Source organism: Ornithorhynchus anatinus, chromosome 2, assembly GCF_004115215.2.
Source record: "Ornithorhynchus anatinus isolate Pmale09 chromosome 2, mOrnAna1.pri.v4, whole genome shotgun sequence".
Lineage (NCBI taxonomy): Eukaryota > Metazoa > Chordata > Mammalia > Monotremata > Ornithorhynchidae > Ornithorhynchus > Ornithorhynchus anatinus.
Window position 1 is genome coordinate 96,678,804 of NC_041729.1, and position 17,731 is coordinate 96,696,534.

The 17,731-nt window shown below is 41.0% G+C and overlaps 1 protein-coding gene across 11 annotated transcripts in view; it reads left to right on the plus strand.

Annotated features, from left to right (window-relative positions):
* The window catches only part of PTPRK (protein tyrosine phosphatase receptor type K), a 614,361-nt gene that overhangs the window by 332,287 nt on the left and 264,343 nt on the right, over positions 1-17,731 (plus strand). For all 11 annotated transcript variants that reach the window (XM_029054054.2, XM_029054062.2, XM_029054075.2 and 8 more), the window contains exon 6: positions 10,758-10,932. In XM_029054054.2, coding sequence (XP_028909887.1) covers positions 10,758-10,932 — 175 coding nt within the window. The remainder of the gene's footprint in view (positions 1-10,757; positions 10,933-17,731) is intronic.

Here is a 17,731-nt window from a genome sequence, read left to right on the forward strand (position 1 = left end):
GCCATATAGTCTTTCAGCTCTCATTGCCATCATTTTTGAGTGTCATCTGAGTTGCTCTTCCCTTAGGATGCCTAATTCCATCTAACACTTCTTCTCCAGTCAATTTTTGGTCAGCAATTCAGTAGTTCAAATCACTGACCATGTAGAATTGATTCTGATTTGCCTCTTGCCCCTTCTGCCATGCTGTTGGCTTTTGCCTTGGAGCCAAACACCATAAAATTGCTTTGTAATACCTTTTAATCATATCGTATGTTTTGGTTCATGCATTTTTCCTAAGGTCATCTTGTTTTTCTTGAAGTGGTTTCCTGTGGGAAACTGCTAAAATTTGCCCGTACACTGTACACACTTTTATTTCATCATTAACATCCTTAGCTCGCTCAAGTCTGATGGCCATAGCATTGCTAATTGATTCCACCTCTAAGCTGTAAACTTATTGTGGGCAGGAAACGTGCCTACCAACTCTATTATATTGTACTCTTTCAAGCACTAAATATAGTGCTCTGCACACAGTAAGTGGTCAATAAATATGATTGCTTGATTATCAATACATGAAGAGCCATTTTGACCCTCCTTGATCCTGAGGACACCCATAGCCTTTAGCACATCTAGCACAGGGATTCCTTCAGGTTGATTAACTGTAATAGTTTGACTTCCAGCTTTACGGACTAGCAAAACCAAACTTTTGTTTTTCTCTCTGCGTTGGGTTACAATTTTTCATCTGCTCCACCTGTTTTTCTTTTGCCTCCTCTTTCCTCCCAGCTCCTCAATCTTATCTTTAGCTCTTCGAGCCTTTGATCTTTGAACCAGTTGACACATCTGTTAAACGTCCACTGAGAATTGAGCAAGAAAGGCATATCTGATAAGATTTTTAAAAGGTTTGAACAAGTAGAGGTGGGAATTATTTTGTGGGGTCCGAAGGGAATTTAACCAAGGACAAAGGGGTTGCAATTGAGAAATAACATTAAGGTTTGAAGCAAGAATTAGAACTCCAAGATAATGGGGCTGGTCAGGTCAGCATTGATTGATTACCTTCTGTCAGATTCCATTTCCTTCATCGACAGAGGAAACATTGTAACTCACTTGATCCATTTTAGGCAGCATTACATGAGTTTGTGGCTAGGAATCTGATTCTGGCCTTTTAGACTGTCCCCTCTATACAGTAAGCTCATCGTGGGCAGGGATAGTGTCTACTAACTCTGTTGTATTGTACTCTCCCAAGTGCTTAGTACAGTTCTCAGCACATAGTAAACAATAAATATGATTGATTGATTTGATTCCTTAAGGAGCTTCAGAAAATGCTTCAAATCAGAGTATTAAATGACCTGGGCACATCTCATGGAACATAAACAATGCTGCCTTTAGCTCAATTTGCAAAGTTGGCATGCTGCCGTCATTGTGGGTAGGAAATGTGTCTGCTTATTGTATTCTCCCAAGCACTTAGTACAGTGCTCTGCACACAGTAAGTGCTCAATAAATAAAGTTGAATGAATGACTAAGGCCCAGAGAAGTGAAGTAACTTGCCAAAGGTCACACAGCAGACAAGTGGCAGAGCTAGGATTAGAACCCATGACCTTCTGTCTCCCAGGCCTGTTCTCAATCCACTACACCATTCTGCTTCTCATAATTCTATTGTATTATACTTCCCCTGGCACTTAGTACAGTGCTTTGCACACAGTAAACAGTCAGTGCCCTTGATTAAGCTTTTATTGTGTCTCGAGCACTGTACTAAGTAGTATTGGAAGCAGTGTGGCCCAGTTGAAAGAGCATGGGCTTGGTAGTCAGAGGACCTAGATTCTAAGCCGGGCTCTGCCACTAGTCTGTTGTGTCATCTTGGGCAAGACATTTAACTTCTCTGTGCTTGTTACCTCAACTGCCAATGGGAATTAAATCCTTTTTCCTCTGACAAAGTGTCTGCTGTACAATACAATTGTACAATTGTATTACTGTACAATACAATTCTGTTATAGTCTCCCAAGTGCTTAATGCAGTGCTCTGCCCATAATAAGTGCTCAATGAATACCACTGATTGATTTGATTGATTTGATTGATTTAGATTGTGAGCCCCTTGTGAGACAAGGGATGTATCCAACCTGATTAACTTGAACTTACCCCAGAGCTTGGTACAGTGCCTGGCACATAGTAAGCACATAACTACCACTGCAAATGTGATTTCTTTCTAGTGATAGTCTCTTGCGGTTTGTGAGGTCAGATTGTAAAGATGTACCATGAAGCAGCACATACTGCTGGTGTATTTTTTTAATGGTATTTAAGCTCTTACTATGTGTTAAGCATTGTTGTAATACTGGGATAGATAAAAATCAATCAAACCTACTTATTGAGTGCTTACTGTATACAGATAACTTTACTAAGTGCTTGGGAGTATACAACAGAGCACACAACGAGCTTACAGTCTAGAATGGGAGACAGATACTGGAATAAATAAATTACAGATATGTACATAAGTGCTATAAGGCTGCTGGAGAAGAGTGAATAAAGGGAGCAAATCCATGTGCAAGGGTGATGCAAAGGGGAGTGGGAAAAGAGGAAATGAAGGATTTTCAGGGAAAGCCCCTTGAAAGTGATGTGCCATCAGTAAGACTTGGAAGGTAGCGAGAGTAGTTGTCAGATATGAGGAGGAAGTGGATTCAAGATGTAGGTGCTGGGCCGTGGTAGCTATAGGCATCTCAGTGCATGGCTTAGGTGGTTTCACACCAGGCAAACTGAGCAAACCGGGCAAACCAAGCCAAAGAGGGCCAGTTCTTTCCCCCTTTTATCCATTGTTCTCGAGAGATTGCAGCAGGGGGCTGCTCAGGATTGCCTGCTGTCTTCTGCTCATTAGCTCTCTATGGGGTAAACCAGAGAGGAAGGGACCCCTCTCTCTCTACCTCCCATGGGCATAGACCCATCTGACAGTTCTTTTCCTGCCCAGCAGAGCAATTTAGCCCTTCCTTAAGCCCTCAGCAAGACAATTCAGTCACTCTCTCTCACCACATAGATGAGGGAACTGAGGCCCAGAGAAATGAAGTGATTTGCCCAAGATCACAAAGCAGGCAAGTGGTGGAGCTGGGATTAGAACCCATGACCTTCTGACTCCCAGGCCTGTGCTCTATTCACTACGCCATATTCTGCTATAGGGATAAGATGCTCTGAGTAATATTGTTCATTGTATTAACTGCCTAAATTTTTCAGAACTTAATACTATTATATGAAAATGCCGCAAATGTTTTGGTTGATGAAAATACTTTGTGTACAATCATGGTAATAGTAGTCATAACATTTGTTAAGAGTCTGCTGTGTGCAAAGCACTTTAAACTCCTCTGAAAGAGAAAATCCACGTATGAATCTAGAAAAACATTTAAATCCACTGGTGTTAAGGAATAATGGTAGTTTGAGAGAAGGAGCATGGCCCAGTGTAAGGAACATGGACCTGGGAGTCGGGGACCTGGGTTCTAATCCCGGCTCTGCCCATTGCTTGCTGTGTCACTTTGTGCAAGTCACTTAACTTTTCTGTGCCTGTTTCCTCAACTGTAAAATGTGGATTTAAATACCTGTACTCCCCCTACTTAGACTATGAGTCCCATGTGGGATAGGAACCCCGTCCAATTTGATTAACTTGGATCTATCCAAGCATTTACAATAGTGTTTGTCACATAGTTAAGAGCTAAACAAATATCATTAAAGAAAAAAAAAAAGAAAAGAAAGGCTGAGTTGGAGCATGTGCTACTCCTTCTGACACTTCCTAATTGAATTTTCTTCAATGATCCCATCATACATCATGGAACTAAAGGGACCAAGAACCAAGAAGCACTCAGGGTTTATCCATTAGTTATTAAGCATAAGTCCCAATTAATTTTAGATTAAATTTTTTAAAACCTAATTGAGCAGTGTTTTCAAGCTCTGTTCAGATTGAGTGGACAGAAATTGATACAATATCTCAATTGTGAACTTGCTAATGAGCACTGTAGTACTCCTTGAAAAACGACTAACTCTGACATTAAAAAGAAGAGTTTAATTAAAATATTGTGTCTGCGTACCCACACACTGTAACTGGTTAATGGTCTTCCAGCTCCAGATGAATGCGTTGGTGAGACTAGTTTGTTTGCATTGGTATCATTAATGGAAATTATTTTTTATCATTGTTTAGGTCATTGATATGATGAGATGATACAATTGCTTATGCAAGGGTGTATGTTTTGAGTGACACTAAGGAAAATTTGGGAACTCCAACTATACCTATAATGGAGTTGGTGGGATCTGTTAATTATTATTATTTTAAAATTATTATTATGGTATTAAGTGTTTATGTCAAGGGCTAGAGTAGATGCAAGTTAATCAGTTTGGACAAAGTTCCTGTCCTACCTGAGGTTCACAGTCTAAGTAGGAGGGAGAGCAGGGATTTAATCCCCATTTTTCAGTTAGGGAAAGAGGCACAGAGAATTTAAGTAGCTTGTCCAAAGTCACACAGCAGACAACTGACAGAGCCAGGATTAGAACCCAGGTCCTGTAACTCCCAGGCCTGAGCTTTTTCCATTAAGCCCCTTTGCTTCTCTAGTCCATGAAATCTGGCAGTGCCACCTTTAATGACAAAACAATCGTGTGATCATGCCCTTGGATTTCATGGTTCAGTAAGTCAGAGGCTGACAGCTGCTGATGAGTAACAGCCAGTCCAATGTTGTCCAAGGCCTCGTGCTTTCGAGTGCCCGATGGTAAGTGATCGCCAAGAGTTTTGCTACAGATCGGTGCCATAGGGGAGTTATTTACAAATAATTCCTTGGGGCACTTTCCACTGGAGAGCTGCAGGGTCACTTTGAGAAGGGTGGCAATTGGATTTGGAACCCACCCATCAGAGACCAGGGCTTTGGGGAAAAATGCTTTCCTCCAGTTGTTTTACACCTAGAGTAATGAGGGTACAGAGCTGGAATTTTAAGAAGCAAGCAAGGGTTAAAAAGACTTCTCTAATTTGGGGAGAGAAAAACATCAGGTTTATGTAACCACTGGGTATATTAACGCTGATACAGTGCTTTGTTTTAAAATTCAGTAGGAGTCGGGGTGAATGCTTAGACAAAGGATATGTTGATTTTCAAATTATTTTTAAAGCATGGCAGAATTTAACAGCAAACTAAATCCTTTTGCTCCTGCCTCTGGTGTACTCATGTGAGAATGGGTATCTGTCATAAACCATGGTGCCTTCCTTTAATCAACACAGTCTACTTTCATCGTTTGTACCCTGTAGTAAAAATCACTTGGCAAAATGATAACGTTTTGAGAACTGAAAATTACCTTTGTTACTAGGGATATAATATAGTACCTTGCACTCAATAAATGGTTCCAAGATGGTTTGGCAGATTTTCCCTTCTGAAGTGTTAATCAAGCCAAATCCTTCAAGATAATCCCATAAAATGGAGCTTCATAAATTCTCCCAGCCGGCTCATTCATGGTTCAAATTATGAAGCCTTCCTAAGCAGGGAGCAGCCCCATGGAAGAAGGAGGTAGAACTTTCCTGGAAGCTTGGGAGAAAAGAACTCAGGATGCCGACAGGCGTGTGTGGTTTCCCCACTTCCTCATCCTGGCTCATTTCCCTGGCCTTCGGAGCAGCGGCTGCAATGGGGGAAGCGGGAAAACATGCTTCCCTCTGCTGTCCTGCTCACTTTCTTGGCTAGCCCCCATGGCAGAGGGAGAGAGCTCCCACTTCACCGGCCCTGCCATGCTCAGGACTATGGGAGAGGAGAGAGCCAGGCTGGGCTTTCCCTCCCAAGTGTAGGTTTGTACTTCCTGAGATCTGTCTGTCTCCCCACAGGCTGGGCAGAGGAGATGAATGAAAATCTGCTGGTTCAGCGGTCCTGGACAAGGGTAATCCCCACCAGATATGAACCAAAGTGGAAAGCACCTTCCAAGAGCCTCGTGTTTGTTTTCTTTTTATTTAAAAAAACAAAAAAAACCCACCAAAAATTAATCCCCCAGTACCAGTGGTGATCCGAGACAGGGCGACCCCTGTCCCCCACCCTCTCAGACTAGGGAGCGCTGCGGCCATTGTCCGGCCCAACGGGGACAAGGAGAGTTTGAGAGGATTCATGCTACCTGAGGTCTGTCTCTCCACAGGGTGGGTGTGGGAGATGAAACAAAAAATCTTGTTCTCCTTTTTCCTTTGTATTAAAAAAAGAATACTAACAGAAAATAAACCTCTCCAGGATCAGCAATGGTCCAAGGCAGGCAGGGGTGACTCCCCCGCCCCCAGACCACAGAGCACTGCAGTCCCTGCCCAGCCCAAGGCAATCACTAATAATGTTGGTATTTGTTAAGCGCTTACTATGTGCAGAGCACTGTTCTAAGCACTGGGTTAGACATAGGGGAATCAGGTTGTCCCACGTGGGGCTCACAGTCTTTATCCCCATTTTACAGATGAGGGAACTGAGGCACGGAGAAGTTAAGTGACTCGCCCACAGTCACACAGCCTGACAAGTGGCAGAGCCGGGATTCGAACCCATGACCTCTGACTCCAAAGCCCGGGCTCTTTCCACTGAGCCACACTGCTTCTCACTAGAGAATCACTAGACTGGAGTCAGTGTGTGTCCTATGACTGCTTGGGCCTGTTGGGCCGTAGTTCAACTCCATTGACTCAAGATTGGTGGAATTGATAGAATGCCCATACATCTTCGTAAGCCAACCAAGCGTCCCTTATGCAAAGTGTACCTCCATCACGGACTCCAGTAAATGGCAATAATTAGGAACTTTGGATAGTAAAAGCACAAAACATACTTTCTGACCTCAAGAAACTTACAGTCTAATTGGCAAATGATTTTCAAAGAGGTGCAAAAGGAGAAACAAGGGTGTAATAAAATAATACCTTGATCTAACATAAGGCTTTTGTTCTTGAAGTACTTTGACATTACTTATCTCTCTTTGTTTTCATAACATTCCTGTGAATTAGGGAGGGAAAGGATATATCTCTATTTTACCAATGAGGAAACCTGAGTAAGAGGTTAAGTGACTTGCCTGAGGACACACAACAGGCCAGTGGCAGAGCTGGGACTAGAATTTGGGTCCTTCAACTCCTAGATTTCTTTTTCCATTTAACAATATTTCAACTCCCACCAGACAGTATTATGAATATGGCAGGAAAATATAGCTGAATAAATAATTGAAGATATTCATTTTTAATGGTCCTTGTTAAGTGCTTTCTATGTGCCAAGCATTGTACGAAGCATTGGGGTGGATAGGTAGGTAAAAGATAATCTGGTTGGAAACATCTCATATGGGGCTCACTGTATAGTAGGAAGGAGACTAAGCATAGAATCCGTATTTTAGTTAAGGAAACTGGCACAGATAAGTGACTTTTCCAAGGTCACACATCAGACAACAGGCGGAGCTGAGATTTAGAAACAAGGCCCTCTGGTTCCCAGGTCTGTGTTCTTTCCACTAGACCATACTCCTTCAAACATGCATGTTAAGAATGCCAAGGAATATTCAAGTGCTAGGGGAATCTGTTGGATTCCTATGACTTTGGATGTTGGGAATGAATGGGGAAAGCCTTCTTGGAGAAGATGGGATTTCTCAAGGCCTTTGAAGATAGAGGCAGCTCTGATTTAGCAGATTTAAAGGAGAGAGTTCTGGGTAGTGGCTACAGTGTAGTAAGCAGGAGGTTGGAGGTGGGAAAATGAGGAGCAAGAAACATTTAGAAGATAATTTAGACTGTAAACTTGTGTGGGGAGGGAACGTGTCTACCAACTCTATTATAATTTATTCTCCCGAGCACTTAGCACAGTGCTCTGCACACAGTAAGTGCTCAATAAATATGATTGGTCAATCTTTGGAATTGGCTATTCATTTTTCTCCAAGGCTATATTTTTCCCTGCAAGTCCCCTCATTGAAGGCACTCCCATAGGAGTAGCAGAAAATTAAAAAGGAAACGATTAAATTTGTACTGGCAATTTTCTCTTCACCATCATCCAGTGAAGATGAAGAAAGTCCACAACCATTATTCCTGAGAAAAATGTTGGGATTCTAAGGTAATTTCTGGCCACCATCTTTCCTCAGAATTGCAAGGAAAGAAAGTAAATTGGTTGAGAACAAATTTACCTTGGGTTTTGTCAAAAGTTCACTTTGGGGTTATATTGGGGAGAAAAGCAGACCTTTTCTTGAAATGGTTAAAATAATTATTGCCTCCCAGCAAATCCAAGCCCAGCTTTTGAAAGCCCAACTAATTTACAGTGGTCTCTCTTTTTTCACTAGGAAAGGGCATCTTTTAAAATAGGATGGAGTATTCAACAAGGCCATAAATTTGAGATATAAACGAAAGTGCTGTATTACATGCCGGAAGGCCAGAAAACATACATATGCAGCTTTTATTTTCTCTCTTTTTTTTCTTTTGCTGGAGGCTTTCATTTTTATTAAGTTCCAGCTTGCTGGCACAGTAGCCCGGTGGCAGTGTTTTCGTGTGAACATTTGGAAGATCTGGGTTAGAGACTTAGGATCATATCCAGGGTTGACGAAGGCTAGAAACATTGTAAAAAATCTATTAATGGGGGAATGTGGAATCTGAATACTTTTTTTTTAACTCATGCTTGAACATGAATGCTTTCTCATTCTGTTATGGATAGGGAACCTGGTTAATAACTCTGTTATATTGTACTTTCTCAAGTGCTTAGTTAGTGCTCTGTATACAGTAAGCACTCAATAAATGTGATTGATTGATTCTCTTAAAAACACTCTCTGTCTTTTACTTATGTTTCTTTTTTATTTTTTCTGCTGCTTCCATTAACCTCTGGTCCTTCACAGGTTTACTCCTTGTTCTGTTATATTCTTCAGATGTTCTTAAGTCTATTTCTTTGTTTTTTCTTTTCTTTCTCTTTGAGCCTCCAACCCTCTTAACTGGCAAATCCTGGACTGACCAATTTGGGTTGGTTCAGGAAAAAAAAGTGAAAAGCATTGGTTATTTCTACAGCATAGCTTCACAGGAGCTCAAAGCATTTTTCAAACATCATTATATTAATCCTGAGGATATCATCGCACAGTGTAAATAATTATTGTGTGCTTCTATCCAACTTAATCGCATGGGGAATGAAGTAGTTTGCATAGGCATCCGTCCCAGTGTTATGTAGTGAGCAACAGAGTCAAATTCCCTCAACTTCAGGACTTTATCTTTAGTCTGGAAGCCACTTAGGGAAAAGACCATTTTTCCTTCATTCTTTATAGCTGCCCACAGCACCTAGTACAGTGCAGTGCTTATGTACATTTCTCTAATTTATATTTATATTAATGCCTTTCTCTCTAGACCATAAGCTCATTGTGGCCAGGGAATGTGTTTGTTATATTGTACTCTCCCAAGTGCTTAGTACAGTGCTCTTCACATAGTAAGCATTCAATAAATACGATTGATTGACTGAATGACTGACCGACAGTGCAATGCACAGGGCAAGTGCTTACTGAAATGTTGATTCACAAATCAGATGGTAGCATAAGAAATCACAGATCTCTCTTTCTTCCAATTTAGTACTATTATCATCTGTCTACTGCAAATACTGAGGGACCTGTTGCCCCTTTAAGACACATAAAAAAGCTGTGCCTAGTGTCTTTTTAGATAGCTTGGTGATGTGGTACAAAGAGATAACACCATTATCCCAGCAGTTGATGCCCATATTGATGACAAGTAAGTTAAAATAGCCACGTTGAGGCCTTCAGATTCATAATTATAACTGCAAACCCTCATGTTCACAAGAATTTCCAGAGAGAGAAATTAAGAAGTCCAGGAGAATTGCGGAGGTCTTTGGGAAGACAGAAAGTATTGTCAGTGTTTTATGTTTTAAAGGGGACATGTTTTATTTTGAAGAGGAACATAATGGAATTCAAGTGCTGAGACCCTTTTCTTAATGATGTTTAAGTGCTTACTATAAGTCAAGCACTGTTCTAAGCACTAGGGTAGGTACAAATTTGTCAGGTTGGACACAGTCCCTAATCCACATGGGGCTCAGAGTCTAAACTGGAGGGAGGAGGATTTAATGTCCATTTTAAAGATGAGGTAACTGAGGCACAGAGAAGTTAAATGACTTGCTCAAGGTCACACAACAGACAATTGGCAGAGTTAGGATTAGAACCCAGGTTCTCCGATTCTAAGGCCTGCGCTGTTTCCACTAGGCCATGTTGTTTCGGTGGATTTTTTAAATGATATTTGTTAAGGTACTGTACTAAGCTCTGGAGAAGACACAGGTAATCAGGTTGGATACAGTCCCTGTCCCACACAGGGCTCATATTCTTAATCCTCATTTTACAGATCAGGTAACCGAAGCCCAGAGAAATTGAGTGACTTGCGCAAGATCCACAGCAGACAAGTGGCGGAGCTGGAATTAGAGGCCAAGTCCTCTGACTCCCAGGCCCATGCTCTTTTCACTAGGCTGTGCTGCTTCACCTTTGAGTTGAGATGGTTTAAATCAGCCCTTGCAGTTTAGCTTTTCTAATGACATGGGCTGAAAAGACCTTAAACTGCTGAGTTTGATAGACATTTGGCTAAAAATCCAAACTATGACCCAGGCCCATTCCTGTACCCTTAATTTCTTTATACATTTAATTCCAAATGCTATTGAGATTTAGGACCTTTAGCACAATTGGATAAATGGCAAAGCTACCATGTGTTTCAAAATCGAGTTTCTCTTTAGTTACAACAAAAGGCTTGTTGATGATGCTGATATTCTTGGTTGTTCGGTGATGTCAAACCTGGTCTGCTTATGGATTTCTTTCATGATATTGTTGTATGTTCTTCACAGAGGCGAAATGGAGAAGACATTCCAGTGGCCCAGACCAAAAATATCAATCATAGAAGATTTGCTGCTTCCTTCAGATTGCAAGAAGTGACCCAGACTGATCAGGATCTCTATCGCTGTGTTACTCAGTCTGAGAGAGGTTCTGGAGTGTCCAATTTTGCTCAACTTATTGTACGAGGTAAAGTCAACAGTTTTCATTTTATACCACTAAGTGATTCAAATGGATACATACGGGGGCTATGGTCTTCCTTTAGCACTTAAAAAAACCCCAAAACAATAACATATTGCATTTTAATGCCAAATTTTATCATAGCACTTTCTCATTTTGAGATAATGCTCTGCTTTTACAGCAACGTAAAGTTCACCTTCAACCAAACTGTTCAATCTAGGTATCTTGCTACAGCCTTTGAAATGCTCTGACAAGCTGCTCTACAAGAGTAGCTTTTTGTTCTTCATTGCTGATGACATAGCTCAGTCAATCAGTCATATTTATTAAACTCTTACTCTGTGCAGATCACTGTTCTAAGGTCTTGGGCTGGCATGCTAGAGTTAATAGACAAGATCCCTGCCCTCAAGGAGGAGGTTAGTTAAAAGAAGAGGGGGAGGGAAAGGAACACAGATCCTAAAATTAATTATGGTTTGGAGGAAGCAACAGAATTTGAAGATACATTCATAAGAGAAGCAAGCATGGCTTAGCAGGAAGAGCACAGGCCAAGTAGTCAAAGGATGTGGTTTCTAATCCCAACTCTGCCAGTTCAATCAATTAATAGTGTTTGAGCACTTCCTGTGTGCAGAGCACTCTACTAAGCACTCAGGAGAATACAGTATAACAGATGTGGTAGACATATTCCCTGCCCATAAAGAACTTCCATTCTAAAGCAATTGCCTGCTGTATGACCTTGGTCAAGCCACTTAACTTCTTAGTGCCTCAGTTACCTCATCTGTTAAAATGGAGATTAAATTTTCCTCCCTTCTGTAATTAAAGTGTGAGCCCCATGTGGAACAGCCACTATGTCCAAACTGATAAACATCAATCTACTCCAGTGCTTAGAACAGTGCTTGACACATAGTAAGTGATTAACAAATACCATTAAAAAAATTGCTTTGGGTTTGGGTGGTGGAATGGGTTAATATCCAAGTGCTTAGGGTACAGATCTCTTGTGTGTTAGCACAAGGTGTCTTTTTAATGAATAGGTTATGAAAGATCAGAATTGAAAGTTTTTCATTTGTCCACATAGAAAACTAATGATTCTTTTTATGTGAACATATTTATATTTCGATTGGGTCATGTAAACTATATTTTTTCTTATCGTTATTTTAAAGTATTTTAAAGTGTTTATTTTTGATCCTTATTAGGATCTTGGGAAAGCATGAATGCACTTCACAATTTTTCCAAATGAGAAATTATACAGTATTCAGCACCCTTTGGCTTAACGCTGTAACTACAGAGTGAATCTGCAGGGGGGTTTTTTGTTTGTTTTTGTTTTGTGTTCTTATTTTAGTCCCAAGTTCTTTATTTCAAATCTATGCTTAAAATATTGTATTATAAAGAATTAGTTGACTAGAAAATCAAAATTAAGGATCTGGTTGAAAAGTTCAGCAGTCCAGGACCTAATAAGTGCTTTCCATTGACTGGACTCCATAAAATACCCAATCCTGTATGGCATTTAAAAGATTTTGACCAATTTTGCTATTTTTAAGACTATATTTGTGATGGATGACCCCAAATCAGCATTTATTGTATTCTTCATATATTTCCAGAAAGTATACAGATAGGCTGTAAACCCCATGACTGTCCACTCTGATGATCTTCAGTCTGCCCCAGCATTTAGCATAGTACTTGGTACAGAGTAAGCAAATAATACCACAATTATTTAATAACAGATCTTGTTGTGGCCTGAGAGAGTCATCACTTTAAGCTCTTACCTTCAACTATGTGGAGTGTTTATGCAACAGTCTATGTTTCTGCCTTTAAAAAGTGCTGTGACACAGTTTCTTAATGGCAGCTACAAAAGGAAGGTCGCTTTCAATAGAGCAACAATGCTTAGATTCCATGGGTGTGAGAATTGACTTTTAAATGGGGGCATGGAAGAGTACCCTCTAGTAATAATAATAATTGTGGTATTTGTTAAGTGCTTACTTTGTGCCAGGCATTCTACCAAGCGCTGGGGTGGATACAAGCAAATCAGGTTGGACACAGTTCCTGTCCCATGTTGGGCTCAATCCCCATATTACAGATGAGGTTATTGAAGCACAGAGAAGTGAATGGCTTGCCCAAAGTTACACAGCAGACAAGTGGCAAAACTGGGATTAGAACCCACAACCTTCTGACTTCCAGTCCCATGCTCTATCCACTGGAACATGCTGCTTCTCTCCTTCTATAGGCCCTAGTTTTATAATGAGAAAGGAAAGCAAGAAGCAGGGTGGCTTAGTGGATGGACCACAGGCCTGGAATTCAGAAGGACCTGGGTTCTAATCCCAGCTCTGCCACTTGTCTTCTATGTGACCTTGGGTGTGTCACTTCACTTCTCTGGGCTTCAGTTACCTCATCTCTAAAATGGGGATGAAGACTGTGAGCCCCATGAGAGACAGGGACTGTGTCCAACCTGACAATCTTCTATCTACCCCAGCCAAATCAGAAGTGTTAAGGTGCAGAGAAAGATTTTCTTTCCTAAGTACTCTTGGGGAGGTGGAACATTTGGTGGCATTAAAGAGCTTCATGAGCTAAACAAAAAGTATAGCCTAAATATTTTGGAGGTTGAGGTCAAGTTCCCTGACCAGAGTCAGAGCTGAAAATTCAGAGCATTTTGCGTGTATGTGTCTAGATGATTTGACAACTTTTTAGGAGGTCTTTGTGATATCATCGTAGGAATATATGATTCAATGCTGATTGCTTCATTAGAAAACCAATATACCGTAATACATTTTCTTGCGTTTCTGGATAACCACCATTAAACACGGTTAACCAAAAACATGCCCTTGGGGATAGGCTATCCTGGTGTTGGAAGCAGTGCTGAAAATTAACCATTGTGGCAGGTGCTATATCTCAGTAGCACTTCAGACCTGACATCCTGCTACATGGATACAAAAGATGGTAATTTTAAAAGAAATTTTTGGGCCACTGATATGAATCGTCTTTAATAAGAACTGGCATAGTATTGCCCGCTGTCAAAGATGACCCAAGGGTAAGAGTTTATTAGTGTGTTTCCTCCTTAACTGAAAGTGACAGGGTGTGCTTAGAGCTTCTTTTGTAGCTGTTTGTAACAAATGAAAATTTCTCTGCCGAATTCTCATGCTGAAGAGTATTGATCTCTATGTTCTCCAGCCAGAAGAAGGAAAAGGGGAAAAAAAGAACTCCGAAACACAAGTTACTTTATCATGGCCCTATTATGGCTTCCGGATCATTTTGAGTAATGATAGATAATGTCTTCACTTTGTTGAGGCCAAGCTTTATTGACAGCAGTGGATATCGGAGAATACGAGGTGACAAAGAGCAGCTTTTTCTCAGTAGAACTAAAATTTGGATGTGCAAAGCAGGGAAATTAGGTTAGTTCTTGTTTTTAGCCACAGTTTGCTTTCTAGGTCCTGGCCTGTAATGAGAAATGGGCAAAATTTATTTTAGACAAGTCAAACTTTATTTTGAATTATGTTATTACTAGACAATCATGTTTTTGATGTTACAGTATACTCTCCTAAGTGCTTAAATACTCAAGTACACAGTAGGTACTTAATAAATATGATTGACTGAAGCATTCTTCTACCAGTCCTAGGTAATATTTTATTTTTATGGTATTTGTTATGCTCTTCTATGTGTCAGGCACTTTTCTAAGCTCTGGGGTAGGTAATCAGGTTGGACATAGCCCATATCCCACACAGGGCTCACAGACTTATTCTCCATTTTACAGATGAGGTAACTGAGGCACAGAGAATTGAGGTGACTTGCCCAAGGTCACACAGCAGACAAATGGCAGAGTCAGGATTAGAACCTAGGTCCTTGTGACTCCCAGTCCCAAGCTTTAACCACTAGGCCACGCTGCTTCTTGCTACATACTTGCTTTTAACCCTTTATTTTTTCAAAACTAGTTCAAGACAAGACAAGAACTCTCAGTATAGTGTTGGTCATTAATTGGTTTCCATGACAGCCATCAGGCTCATGGCCTTTGAACTCCTCCAGACTAGAAAATCTCTCCATTTCTACGTATGCTGTTGGGCTCTGTTGGGATACCTGTTAATTCAACTGCATGCATTTGTTTTTGTTGGATTTTTGGGGGGTGGGTGGGGGAGGAATGAGGGGAATTATCTTTTCATTCACTTTTCAAACTTCATCAAGAAAAATTTGCATCCTTGTGGACAATATTTGTAGGGGATATGGCAACAGGAAATTGGAACGCCGTCCACTCTTCATTTTAACCAGGGGTTTCCTTTGAGAATTGGGATTGAGAATCATTAAATTATCCAATCATATTTACTGAGGGCTTAGTGTGTGTAGACCACTATACTAAAAGCTTGGGAGAGTACAATGCAACAATCAACAGACACATTCCTTGCCCACAGTGAGCAATCACCTTGCGTCTGCTCTCATTAAGATTTTGGTTGTGCCAGTCACCTGGTTCAAAGTTCAAAATACCTAGTACATTATGAAATACAACAAAAGCTTGCATATGGCACACTCATATTTCCCACTCTGGGGTCCTGCAAGAAACTTCATCAAGCATGAGTTGATCTTGCAGTTCTACACATTGAATTTTACTACACTTGTGTATGGGAGACATATTACATTTGTATTTAGTACTTTGGCAAGTAGGTACTTAGACTGCGAGCCCCATGTGGGACAGGGACTTTGTCCAACCTGATTAGCTTAATAATAATAATAATAGTGATTGTGGTATTTTTAAGCCCCTACTGTGGACCAAGCACTGTTCTAAGTCTGGAGTAGATACAAGGTAATCAAGGTAATGAAAGCTAGGACACAGTCCCTGGCCCTTGTGGGGCTCACAGTCTTAATCTCCAATTTACAGATGAGGCAACTGAGGCACAGAAAAGTTAAGTGACTTACCCAAGGTCACACAGCAGACCTATGGCAGAGCCAGGATTAGAACCCGTGTCCTCTGATGCCCAGGCCTGTGCTCTTTTCACTAGGCCATGCTGCTTATCATTCTCTTGTCTCTACCCCAGTGCCTGAACAGTGCTCGACATAGTAAGCACTAAGCAAATACCATAAAACAAAAGAAAAAGAACAAAACAGGTACAACAGATCTCATATTTTGTTGTTGTTTTGTTTGGTTCTGTTGTTCCCCCTCCTCCTCTTTTTCCCTCCCTTGCCTTTGCACCAATCTCAATGGGTCCATTTTGCTTAACATATATTGTCATCCTTGGATTCATTCACTCAATCCTATTTTTTAAGCACTAATTGTATTCAGAGCACTGTACTATGTTTTTGGGAGAGTACAATATCACAAGAAACAGACACATTCCCTTCCCACAACGAGCTATTACAAGATGTCACTGAGAGTGAAGTTTACCTATGAGTGCATGTGCGGCTGAAAAGGCTAGTGTACAAAGAGGTACAAAGTGAAGTGTACAGTTGTAGTGGGAGAGGACTGAGGATTAGTAGGAATGAGAGAAATCATTGAGTGCCTTAAATCAGCCAATCTATCATATTCCTTAAGCACTTATTGTGGGCATAGAATTGTACTAAGTGATGGAGGAGATACAAGCTAATCAGGTTGGATACAGGCTAATCAGGTTGGACCAGTCCCTGTCTCACGTGAGGCTCACAGTCCTAAACTCCATTTTACTGGTGAGGTAACTGAGGCACAGAGAAGTGAAATGATTTGCCCAGGATTACCCAGCAGACAAGCTGCAGAAATGGAATTAGAACCCAGATCCTTCTGTCTCCCAAGCCTGTGCTCTATCCACTAGGCCTCACTGCTTCTCTAAAGCCAGTGGTAAAGAGTTTCTTTTTGACGAGAATATTGATGGGTAACCATTAAAGGTTTGAGGAGTTGGGAGAAGTGGGCAGAGTATATTTTTAAAGAAAATGATCTGAGCAGTGAAGTGATATGTGGACTGAAGTGGAAAGAATCTGGATAATCTGGCATTTGTTAAACTCTTACTCTGTGCCAAATGTTGTACTAAGCACTGGGACAGGCAGAAGATAATCTAATCAGACACAGTCCTTGTCCCACATGGGACTTGGTGAGTCTGGAGATAGGGTGCTCAATGATCCAGTGATCCAGGCGGGATATGATAAGTGCTTGGATCTGCATGGTAGCAGTTTGAATGGAGAGGAAAGGACAGATTTCTAGTGATTTCGTGAAGCAGATTTGTCAATTTGGGGGTAGACTGAATATGCTGGTTGAATAAGAGAGACAAGTTGAGATAATGCCAAGTTTGAAGGCTTGAGAGACCGGGAGGATAGTGGTGTTGTCTGCAGTGATGAGAGAGTTATGGGGAGGAGAAGGTTTGGTTGGGAAAGTAAGGAGTCTGCAGAACATCTGAGTTCTGAGTACAGGAGAAAATTTAAGATTGCAGAGACAGAGAGAGGTCGGGACTGGATAGATAGATTTAGGAGTCATCCATATAGAAAGAGTAATTGAAACCTTGGGAGAAAATGAGTTCTCCAAGAGAGTTGGGGTAAATGGACAATATAAGAAGAACCAGAACTAAGTTTGAGGACCTTCACTGCTAGAGGGTGGGAGGCAGAGGAGGAGATGGAGAAAGAGCAGTCAGAGAGGTAGGAGAACAGGATACATCTCCTCCAAGAAGCCTTTCCTAAGGCCTTCTTTCCTCTTCTCTCACTCCCTTCTACGTCACCCTGACTTGCTCCCTTCATTCATTCTCCCAGCCTCACAACACATATGTATATATCTGTTATTTATATACATTAATGTCTTTCTCTCTTTCTAGGGTGTGAACTTGTTTTGGGCTGAGAATGTGTCTGTTTTTTACAGTACTTTCCCCAGCCCTTAGTACAG